Raw genomic sequence first — 12500 nt, forward strand, 5'->3', positions numbered from 1 at the left:
TGCCTGGAGCCCAGTAATGCTTGTGTTACATGGAAATAGGCGAATGAGCGCGGCGGTGGTGGTGGCGAATGGGAAGAGAATCACCACCACCACCACAACCACCACCATCACCACCACCACCGCCACCACCACGGCTTCCCCTGCTGGCAATAGGGCCACAAACAGACGGACGAACAGACAGACAAATGGACGGACGGAGGGGGAAGGGGAGGGGGAGGGAGGGTCAACGCTGAGCATTGCCGGGTTGCGAGAAAGCAAAGACACCTACTTCCCCCCCTCTTCCCCCTTCTCCCCCCCTCCCTCAATCCACCTCCGCTCCTCCTCCTCCTCTGACGCTGACCTGAGGATCTATCTGGATGACCTGAGGCTTGCGTGTCAATTCTCCTTTCCATCCCCCTAAGAGATTTTATTCAGTTGAGGGAAAACCCTTCAAGAGCGTCAACCCGTACATAATGAATGAGTCATCAATCGAAAATTAAATAAAATCTCGTGGCGTCTGTCAGAAGACTTCCATTATGACCAACATTCGAATAGAAAAAAAAAACGCCAATCAAGATAATCTACGATGTATTTACTTATTAATTTACTGACAGTTACTAATACTTTTATGTATGTATTTATTCATTAGTTTATCTATTTCAATAAATGAGTTCACTCGAGACAAAAAAAAGAAAAAAAAAGAAAAGAAAAAAAAAATCTTAGTTTCTTGTACGTGTAGCCCTTCATCCTGTCTACCCTGAACCGACTTAATATTTCTCGATTAAGCCCTTCCTTGTCCACGGCAAGGGGAAACCTTGATCACTTATTCTGATGACGTCAGACGATTTAATTCACTTTCGTTAACAAAAGAATTCACCTTTCGTCTCGTTCAATGAATGAACTAGACACCGGAGGTGAGTGCCTGTCGAGCCCCGAATGGAGACATCCTTTCAGAAGTCCACAACAATAACAACAATCCTTTCAGGAGAATCACCTTGACAACAATGGTCCTTCCAACATAAGAACCGATTGTCTACATCCATCTTCATCTACTTCCATCTACCTCCATCTACTTCCACTCCGACCTGCTGCGATTGACAGACAGAGAAGTAGACACAGACAAGATTATAAAGAAATAAACAAAAAGGCGTCCACGGACCTCTCCCGCCGCCACGACTCGTTTGAAGGCGCCGTTATGCTTCCCATACCTGGCAGTAATCAATAATTGTCTTTCAACACACGCCTTCGGCGTCAACATGTATATGCGTCGTCTCTTAATGTACACACACACACACACACACACACGCACATACACACACAGAATAGGAGACGGAACTCAACGAGCGTTGCTCCTTTCCTGTATACTACAATTAGTTAAATACACACAGACACACATGCAAACACACACACACACACACACACACACACACACACACACACACACACACACACATATATACACATACTGGGGGGCGGGTTTGATATGTCACAGCATTACCCATTGATTTGTCCCTGAGTTCTCATCCAGGAGGGTAATAGCTGTCAATCACGAGTCCAACACGTGGTCCAAGACTGTGGTGAATCTCTCTCTCTCTCTCTCTCTCTCTCACACACACACACGAACGCGCGCGCACATATATTTATCCAATCCATGTGTCTTACTGCGTTGCTTCCGATCCGGGGCAGTGGGCGGGAGACAGGGATGAACCTTCATCCACAAGGAGCTAAGATGGGAAGGGAACAAGGGTGGTGGATGGGAGTGGAATAGGTGGGAGTGGAATGGGTGGGAGTAGAATGGATGGGAGTGGAATGGGTGGGAGTGGATGCGTGCCTTGGACTTGGCTACCTCCCTCATAAGGATGAAGAATCCCTTGGTATATAGACAGATGAGCCTGGCACCCTGAGCTCATTGGGCAATTTCGAAAAAAACAACAACAACATAACGATGGCAGGATCTATGTCAGCTGAAGAAGACGAAAAACCTCATTCATAACCATTCACTCTGAACAAGTCTCGTTCATGAGACGAACAAAGTTTGGCTGAAGCTTTCAGGAACCCTCTTACTGCCAGCTGGCACGAGTCCTCTAGCGGCAGATGATGGAGTGATTTATACATATATGGGAATACCGTCTTTCTGACAGCGTGGACTGATGGACGCTATGTTGGTAGACATCCACCTTAGAATAATGTGGAAACAGAAGCACGAGAGGACTTTGTGTTAAAGTGAATTTATTGTTACAATATATATATATATATATATATATATATATATATATATATATATATATATATATATATATATATATATTATATATACTGGTCCATGGCACGACTATGTATAAAGATGTATAAACAAGCATAACCAACCACAACCATAATGAAATAGCAATATAGAAATGACAATAAGAAAACCATAGTGACATCGATAACGAATCATTTCTAAAGACAACCCAAAACAAACGAAACAAAAACACCCAAATGGAGGCAACGACATAACCGAAAAACAATATATATATATATATATATATATATATATATATATATATACATAAACAAATATATATATAGATAAACATATATATATACATATATATATATATAAATATTTATATATATATATATATATATATATATATATATATATATATATATATATGTATGTATATGTGGGGGCCCGATACATCACCTATGTAGAAATGATCCGACGGCTAGTGGCTTGGAAAGCGTAGACGAGACCCCCTCCTCCTCTCTCTCCCTCTTCCCTCCCCCCCTCTCTCTCTCCATTCCCATCCCTCTCTCTCCCTCTTCCCTCTCCATCTCTCTCCCTCTTTCCCCCTCCCTCTCTCTCTCTCTTCCCTCTCCATCTCTCTCCCTCTCCCTCTCTTTCTTCCCCGTCCATCTCTCCCCTTTACCTTCTTCCCCTCCCTCGATCTCCTTCCCCCTCTCCCTTCCACTTACCCTACCCCTCTCTTTCCCGTCCCCCTCCCTCTCTCTCTCTTCCCCGTCCATCTCTCTCCCCTTTTCCCTCTTCCCCTCCCTCGCTCTCCTTCCCCCTCTCTCTCCCACTTACCCTTCCTCTCTCCTTTCCTCCCTCCCTCTCTCTCCCTTCCCCGTCCATCTCTCTCCCCTTCCCCCTCTTCCCTCCCTCTCTCTCTCCTCCTCTCCCTCTCCTTTCCTCCCTTCCCCCCTCCCTCCCTTTCTCTCTCCTCTCTCCCTTCCTCTCCCAGCTGCAGCCTCCCTCTCTCTCTCTCTCTCTCTCCTTGAACATATTGAGAAACCTCTTGAAGTCCGCTGGCCACGACAGGGACCCCCAAACGACCAAATCCATTCGCCAGAATAAAAACACAAGATTCCCCATCTGACTGAAGGGCCACTCCTCTACCGAAGTGGTCTCACACAACTGAATAAACTCGCCTGGCGAAAGCCAGAATAAAATATATACACCCCTTGATACGGAGTTCATTACCCCGCTCAGAATTCATCTTATGCATTGATTCTGACTGCCGCCATGGGACGAGAAGTCTTTCTCGACTTTATTAATTTTCTTCTGGTTGGCGCCAAACCACGGAGACTGTCTTTTGATGATTATATGGATCAAAGGCAGATCCTGGAAACGCCTTTTTTCTAATCATATTTTATTAAGGCTAGCGTATGAAATAGGGCGGTGTGGACAGAGTGGGGGTGGGTGAGAGTAGGGAAATTAAAATCATGAACAGAAATAGAAAAATAAATAAATAAATAAAATAAATAATAATTATATTAATAATACGAGTATATACATACATACATATACCAAGGGTTTTTTCCCTCTTACAAGGAAGGTAGACAAAGTCAAAAGGCATAAAATCCACTCCCACCCATTCCACCCCCACATACTCCACTCCCTTTCACCCCCCTCCCTCCCTCTCTTTTCTCCTCCTGATGACGGGTCATCCCCGCATCTCGGCCCTGGGTCAGAGGCAATGTAGCAAGACACAGCACATCCACAGCAAGGCCATTTCATTTAATCGGCGACCCCCACCCCTCTCTCCGTCTCCTCATGATGATGAAGAAGAAAAAGAAGTAGAAGAAGAAGAAGAAGAAAATAATAATAATAATTAATAATAATAATAATAATAATAATAATAATAATAATAATAATAATGCTTCTATTCGGCCTTGACATTAGCCCCTTCACGTGCAGTGTGAATAAAATCACCTAACGACGGATAGAATAAAAATGTAAGTACCACCAAGTATGCAAGAGATGAAGGTAAAAATTCACCCTCCATGAGAAGGCGAATTCCTTTAATGCCCATTGCCAACAAAGTTTTCATCCGTCCCTAGTTGGCCTCCAAAATCTCCCTTTTTCCCTCTCAAGGTCGTTGTCCACCCTCAGTAGACAATTGCTCACCCTTCTCGTTTTCTTCTTCCTTTTGTTCCTCGGCTGTGAGCTAATGTCCTCCGCCCGGACATTTGTTCCATCTTATCCTGTTCCCAGACATTTGGTCCTTCTCCTTAACCTTTCCTGGTATTCAGTGACCCCCCCCTCCCCTCCTACCTCCCTTCCTCTCCCTCCCTCCTCCCCCCACCGTTCCTCCAATTCTTCTTATTCAATCTCAGTCATGTGTATTACGACTATGTGGTGTTTATTTCGATAGACTTGTCGGCAACTGCCAATTTCATACGAAGGATTTTTCCTTACTCGATTGAATAAAATCCCTTTTGGTCGAATCTTAGGGTCAACGATCCTACTAGACAAGAGTGAAACATGCGAATAACTCAAGAGAGGGAAGCTGTCTCTCTTGAGAGTGCGTGGGATCAACGACGGGTATGTGGTCCTTGGAGAAGGACGTCGGAAAGAATCGTCTCCCCGCCGATTGTCTTGTAATCTTGTCTCAAGTTTCACTGGTACAGATTTTGATTTTTTTTTTAAATGACGACTTTGATGCTTCGCCGAGAACAAAAAAATCATGTGTGTGTGTGTGTATGCATATGTGTGTTGTGTGTGTGTGTGTGTGTGTGTGTGTGTGTGTGTGTGTGTGTGTGCGTGCGTGTGCGCGCGTACATGCGTGTTGTATCCACAGCCAGGGCGTGCGCAGGCTTGTTACAGCCACGTGCGGGTGGGGGGTGGGAGATGGGGGGATATCTGACAGAGCCCAGCGGAGCATAACCATGTTTGCCTGTGTGATACTGATGAATTCTTTACACCCTCTGACCCTTCCTAGCTGGGCGTAGTGAGGAGTAGTAGTAGTAGTAATAGTAGTAGCTGTAGTAGTTGTAGTCATCGTAATTAAGAAAAAAAAAAATAGTAGTAGTAGTAAACTCTACACATTCTATTCTAGCTACCACAAGACTACTCTATACAGCTGGGGAAAAATAGAAAATAGAAAATAAAAATAAAATACAAAGATGGTATACATATTCCAGCAGCTACTGGACGGTGCTGTTCGTCTGGGCGTTCTATTAAACAAGGTTATCAAACTTGATTAATCCAATTAATCTGGGACACTCTTCCCTTGTGAAGCTGTTAAACTTGTTTCGGCGAATTAATTTCTAGTTACGCGTACCGCACTTGCTCTACTTACAGGCTTCCTAGATACGTTTTCACCGCTTCTAGAAAACCTTTTGGCCTATTTCCATAACACAACATAAATCTTTATTTGTCATCATGTAAATAATTACACAGTGAGACTCATCTTGGGTTAAGTAATGAGGAAGGCAACAGCACATACCGTATAACACAACCTCGTGGCGCAGTGGTTAGAGTTCCCGGCCACCACTACGGCTCTCCGGGTTCGAATCTCGCCCAGGGCTGAAATAATTTCAGTATCGCTCCGCTGCGGGTTGTTACTCCAACTCTCGTGGGCGGGGGAGTTGGGGTGTGCGGTCGCACAGTATTACCCATAGATCAGTCATATGATCTCAGAGCTTTCATCCGGGAGGTTAATAACTGTCGATCACGAGTCCAACACGTGATCCAAGACCATGGTGGGGAATCACACAAATAGGCTACATAAATATTACTAAATAAATTAATATTATACGTACTTTGGCTTACGGTGCCTCCAAATCAATGAAACTTGGAATTTCATTTTATATGTTCATTCAGAAAAGCGATATTTCTCAATCCTCTTGGGAAAATGCTCCACACACCTTTTTAATTGATTTTTTTTTTTGAGCGACCCTTTGAGAGTATCAAAATTTTCTTGCGTTTGTTTGTTTACACATTTATTTAATTACTCGTTCATTCTTTTCTATCGTTCTTTGAAATATGAAGATTAAAAAAAATGAAAAATAAAAATTGACAACACCTAGACTGCACCGTGACAATCAAATCAAGTTACAAGCACTCCCCACTCCCACTTCCTACTCCACTCCCACTCCCACTTTTCCCCAGTCCCACTTCCTCCTCCACTCCCACTCCCCCACCTTCCACTTCCTCCCCCACTCCCACTCCTCCCCCATTCCCTCTTCCTCCCCCACTCCCACCCCTCCCCCATTCCCACTCCCACTCGTCCCACTCCCACTTCCTCCCCCACTCCCACTTCCTCTCCCATTCCCCAATTCCCACTCCCACTCGTCCCACTCCCACTTCCTCCCCCGGGGCGAATAAAGTCGTCCGCAGTAAACCAATATAAAATTTGTGAGTTAACCATGTTTGACAGGTTAATCTTCATCGTATCCTACAAAGCTAAACGGGTTAATTCTGATACCTCTAACCCTTTAACTCCAGAGGGGAAAGGGGAAGGGGAGGAGGTGGAGAGAGGGAATGGGGGAAGAGAGGAAGGGGCTGGGGGGAAGGGGAGGAAGGGGAGGAAGGAGGGAAGGGTGGAAGTCAGGAGAGAAGGGTAGGGGAGTGGGGAGAAGGGAAGAGGAGGAGAAGAAGGTGGAGGAGAAGGAGAAGGAGAAGGAGAAGGAGGAGGAGAAGGTGGGAGTCAGGAGGGAAGGGTAGGCGACGAGGGAGGTGGAGGGAAGAGAGTGTGGGAGTAAGGAATGAAGGGTAGTGGAAGGGGGAGGAGGGTGGAGGAGGGAGGAGAAGGAGGAAGAGGAGGAGGAGGAGGAAGAGAAGGAGGAGGAAGAGGAAGGGAAGGAGGAGGAAGAGGAGGAGTAGAGGCTGGGAGTAAGGAAGGGTAGGGGAGGAGGAAAGAGGAGGAGGAAGAGAAGGAGGATGAGAATGAGGAGGAAAAGAAGGAAGAGGAAGAGGGGGAGGAGAAGGAGGAGGAGGAGGAGGAAGAGGAAGAAGAGGAGGAGGAGGAAGAGGAGAAGGAGGAAGAGAAAGAAGAGGAAGAGGAGAAGGAGGAAGAGGAGGAGGAAAAGGAGGAAGAGGAGGAGGAGGAGGAAGAGGAGGAAGAGAAGGAGGAGGAAGAGGAGGAAGAGGAGGAGGAGGAGGAAAAGGAGGAAGAGAAGGAAAAGAAGGAGGAGGAAGAGGAAGAAAAGGAGTGATAATAAAATCGCCCGACGTTAGCCAGAATAACAACAGAGATAATAATTATAGTGATAAAAAAATATTGAGATGCAACACGGGGACAGATGGAGTTGTCCCCTTGACTAAAGGGTCAAATCTGAAGTCGGGTTAAAACCACAAAGGTTAATCCCCCCGGAAGCGAATCCGCCGCAGTGAAAATGATAAAACACGACAGTTTTTCAATATATTTTAAACTATGTTATTCGAGCTATTGTACACACTCTTTCACCTCTTTATATACGTATCAATATTTGCATGGAGTACATAGAAAAAACGAAATTCTGTTATATATATATATATGAATATGCGATAGGTTGAAACACACACACACACACACACACACACACACACACATGGAGAGAGAAATATATATATATATATATATATATATATCACATATATATATATATATATATATATATATATATATATATATAAAGATAGGTTGATAGAGAGAGATAAAGATTTAGATAGATAGGTAGATAGATGGATAGAGAGAAAGATAAAGTGTAGCTTGAAAATATGATAAAAAAAAATTCAGGAAAAAACTGAAGGCGTGTACATACAATATATGCGTGTCAGCGTATTGTGTCTGTGTAAGAAAGTGTGTGTGTGTGTATTTACCTAGTTGTATTTTACGGGAAGGGGAGCTATGCTCGTGGTGTCCCGTCTTCATATCTCATTTTATCTAAACTATTTTTAAATTCATGTATTGTTTTTGCACACACCACTTTCTGATCTAACTTGTTCCAACTGTCTATTACTCTGTGAGGAGAGCTGTTCTTTTGTGTGTGTGTGTGTGTGTGTGTGTGTGTGTGTGTGTGTGTGTGTGTGTGTGATGTGTATATGCATGATTCTTCACATTTGTTCATGCCCGCGTACGAATCCGTGTGTGTGTGTGTGTGTGTGCGTGTGTGTACGCATACATGTTTACATTCGTTTACGCCCTCGTGCGTACCCGCGGGTTCATATCCGCGTACGAACGCTTGATGGACTGAAAAATCTATAGTAATAACATGAAGCCAACGTGGCCCGGGCCCCTGCAGGGTCTCAAGGGCCCCGCCTGAGTCATCCACCGCCACACCGGACCCCTACGGGAGTGAGTCACACAAACAAATGATAAATGAAGACGACGATATCGCCGAGACCTCAGCCACGTGATGAAGGTCCTGAGCTTTCGGTAACGGCGATAGTGTTGTCTTCATACACCTCGGACATGTGTTGATGAGACGGACCGAGGGGTTTAGTCACCTAACCTTGTTCCTTTCGATGCTGACGTCGACTTCGCCGTCAGCTTCGGCGGAGGCGGAGGCGCGTCCTTCTTCTCCAGGGATTTCTCAACTTCGTCTAGGAGATCGTCCAAGTCGTCAGCCATGTTGACCTGCAAAGTCAATAACCTTTAATTAGTCCCTTAAACCAGCTCGTCTTCCTTAATCGGCATAATTCGGTGGTCACGTGACAGCTTCGCACGTGCGAGACCCGAGTTCGAATCCCAGAAAAAAAAATATATATACATACATATATATATATATATATATATATATATATATATATGTATATATATTAATAATAATAACAATAATAATAATAAATAAAATAATGAATAAATGCAACAGAAAATATATCAAAACAAAAAATAAACAAATAAATAGAAAATAAAGATTAGAGTAAAATCGTCTCCAGGCAACCAGGAGGAGCCAACCCTCAAAAGTTGCTGAAGAGGAGGGTACCCGCCTTCCATTTTCTATGACGCTCAACATCTACGGCCCCGTGCTCTTGAAATCGCGGCAGCTTTGCCTCCCCCCCCCCTCTGTTTACAAACAACAACGGGAAGTGGGGAGCATGGCACAGGAACAATGCATCTCCCTCCCCACCCCAGGGAGTAGTGATGGGATGGTGGGTAGAGTAGTCGACTCGTGGCCTATTTAGAAAATAAATTTACCTGATTATTTTATATTTATTCATTTATTTGATTTACGCACTTATTGTTTCTTTAATATAATTAATTTATGGATTTTTATTTATTCTTCTTACCTAGTTTACGAATCTATTTACTAATTTATTCTATAGTAACTAATTTATTTGTTTATTTATCTATTATATTCATCCATTTAATTATTTGACTTTATTTTATATGAAAAATATTTATTATATATTTTTCTTCAAATCTCCAGTGCGGTCGCTCTCGTCCGCCATTGAGGTCGACATTTTATTTATTTAATTTTTTCTTTTTTCTTTTTAGAATTTCCCCTGAAAACCGATTAAGAAAAACCGCACTGGAAACCAATAAAAGTTATTAGCACGAGAGGCGCACCTTTCACGGGAACGTTTGCGGCAATAAGAGAATTAAAAAATAAACAAATAAATAGAATAGAATGCTTTCGGTGCTGACGAGCCCACAGGGAGGGACGGAGGGAGGGAGGGGCGGGCAGAAATACAATAAGAGTTCTCAATGCGGACGCTCGAACCCCCCCCCCCCCACCTCCGATGCGGTGGCACACCTGGTGCATTTGGTTCTGGTTCAGATACAGGCGGAGGGGAGGGGAAGGGAGGGGAGAGATGCGAGGAGGGGAAAAAGAGAGAGGGAAGAGGAAGGTAAGGGGAAGGGAGTGGAGGAGAAGGGAAGAGGGGTGGGGAGGGGAGGAGAAGGGAAGAGGGGTGGGGAGGGGAGGGGAAGGGAAGAGGAGTGGGGAGGGGAGGGGAAGGGAAGAGGGGTGGGGAGGGGAAGGGAAGACGGGTGGGGAGGGGAAGAAGAGGGAGGTAAGATGACGGTTAGGGGAAGGGTGGGGAGAAGGGAAGAGGGGTGGGGAGGGGAGGGGAAGAAGAGGGAGGGAAGAGGAAGGTAAAGGGAAGGGAGGGGAGGAGAAGGGAAGAGGGGTGGGAAGGGGAGGGGAAGGGAAGAGGAGTGGGGAGGGGAGGGGAAGGGAAGAGGAGTGGGGAGGGGAGGGGAAGGGAAGAGGAGTGGGGAGGGGAGGGGAAGGGAAGAGGGGTGGGGAGGGGAAGGGAAGACGGGTGGGGAGGGGAAGAAGAGGGAGGGAAGAGGAAAGTAAGGTGAAGGGAGGGGAGAAGGGAAGAGGCGGGGGGAGGGGAGGGGAAGAAGAGGGAGGGAAGAGGAAAGTAAGGGGAAGGGAGGGGAGAAGGGAAGAGGGGTGGGGAGGGGAGGGGAAGGGAAGACGGGTGGGGAGGGGAAAGTAAGGGGAAGGGAGGGGAGAAGGGAAGAGGGGTGGGGAGGGGAGGGGAAGGGAAGACGGGTGGGGAGGGGAAGAAGAGGGAGGGAAGAGGAAGGTAAGGGGAAGGGAGGGGAGGAGAAGGGAAGAGGGGTGGGGAGGGGAGGGGAAGGGAAGAGGAGTGGGGAGGGGAGGGGAAGGGAAGAGGGGTGGGGAGGGGAGGGGAAGACGGGTGGGGAGGGGAAGAAGAGGGAGGGAAGAGGAAGGTAAGGGGAAGGGAGGGGAGGAGAAGGGAAGAGGGGTGGGGAGAGGAGGGGAGGGGAAGGGAAGAGGAGTGGGGAGGGGAGGGGAAGGGAAGAGGAGTGGGGAGGGGAAGGGAAGGGAAGAGGGGTGGGGAGGGGGGAAGGGAAGAGGGGTGGGGAGGGGAAGAAGAGGGAGGGAAGAGGAAGGTAAGGGGAAGGGAGGGGAACGGAATGGAAGGGGAGGGTGAGAGGAGGCAGGGGATGGGAGAGGAAGGGAGAAGAGAGGAAGGGAGGGGAGAGCAAAAGGAGGGGAGGGAGGGGGAGAGGAGGGGAGAGAGGGTGGAGGGCTAATTCTGGGCCGATGGAAAGGAGGGGGTCACAACACAAATCTTTTCAATTCCGTGACATTCTGGCCATCCATCAGTGGCCAGTGTGTCCCGGGGGGGGGGGAAGGCGATTTTATTCAGTTTGGGACGGGAGGGGGTTAGATCAGCCTCGACCCAATGCCCCCCACCCCCCGCTGTTTTTTTATTTTTATATTTTTTATTTAATTTTTGTCTTTATTTTGGCTAACATCAAACTGGTCTAGTCGGTTCAAAAGTGTTGTGTCTAAAAACTCACACAAAATCGTTTCTTGTCCTTGGCGAAAATAAATGAATAAATGAATAAAATAAATAATATGAAAAATAAAAAAGAGGACACCGCATTGAAGGGGAGCAAAGATAATTACATTACGCGCGTTTGCAAAATAAATTGTATTTCTGGAAATAATTCCGAGTGAATTTTTCAAAGCTTGAATTCAATATTAAAAGAAATGTAGGACACCAAAGTCAAGTAACATTGGAATGCACTAAACACTGGGTTATGACAATTCCTAAGCCGATTAAAAACGCCCACATTTACCCCCCCCAAAAAAAAATATGTCAACAAATAATTAAATAAATGAATTAATAGACAAAATTAGACCCATAAATAACAAATAAGTAAATACGCAATTAGATGAATAGATAGACGAGTGGACAAAAAAAAAAAAAAAAAAAAATATATATATATATATATATATATATATATATATATATATATAGACAAATGAATAAATAAAACATATAGAAAATAAAAATGCAACCAAGAAATACCTTAGTTCAAGTCCTTAGTTCTTTACCCAACCTTCTCCTGAGCTAAAACAATAAACAAAGAAAATCGTCTGGAGTTTTCTTTAAAAAAAAAAAAAAAAAAAAAAAAAAAAAAAAAAAAATTACGGCTTCGGCGACCATAGGGCAGTTACATCAAGTTCAGATGTTGTAACAAATGTTGGCTAGTCGTTAGTAAACAAAAAGACAGCGAATAACAACACGTTATCTCACTTTAATTGACTTAAATTGCAAAAATGAGGGTAAAAGGGACACCTCATTTCGGCAGCCATATTTGTTTACATGTGACGTCACGACCCGAGTCGAGCTTAAACAGAAGAAAAAGTTTTTAAAAGAAAGTCGGGCAAAAGTCTAAGTTTTCGCTCCAGAAATTCTGACTCCGTCGATTGAGCGACATCAAGATAGATTTCTTGAGGAATGTCAAACTTTATATTATTTTTTGTAACAAAAGAAATTAGAACATTTTGTCCAATGAATGAAGAAATAGGGGGAACGAGTTGAGTAAATCAATTTC

General features: G+C 44.8%; 1 protein-coding gene across 3 annotated transcripts in view; it reads right to left on the minus strand.

Annotated features, from left to right (window-relative positions):
- The window catches only part of LOC143020904 (cilia- and flagella-associated protein 418-like), a 61231-nt gene that overhangs the window by 31258 nt on the left and 17473 nt on the right, over positions 1-12500 (minus strand). For all 3 annotated transcript variants that reach the window (XR_012965955.1, XR_012965954.1, XM_076177807.1), the window contains exon 2: positions 8683-8807. Coding sequence is in view for 1 of the 3 variants with exons in the window: in XM_076177807.1 (XP_076033922.1) it covers positions 8683-8801 (119 nt within the window). In the remaining 2 variants the exon portion in view is untranslated. The remainder of the gene's footprint in view (positions 1-8682; positions 8808-12500) is intronic.

The sequence above is a fragment of the Oratosquilla oratoria genome, chromosome 41, assembly GCF_046742065.1.
Source record: "Oratosquilla oratoria isolate Oo_2021 chromosome 41, ASM4674206v1, whole genome shotgun sequence".
Classification (NCBI taxonomy): domain Eukaryota; kingdom Metazoa; phylum Arthropoda; class Malacostraca; order Stomatopoda; family Squillidae; genus Oratosquilla; species Oratosquilla oratoria.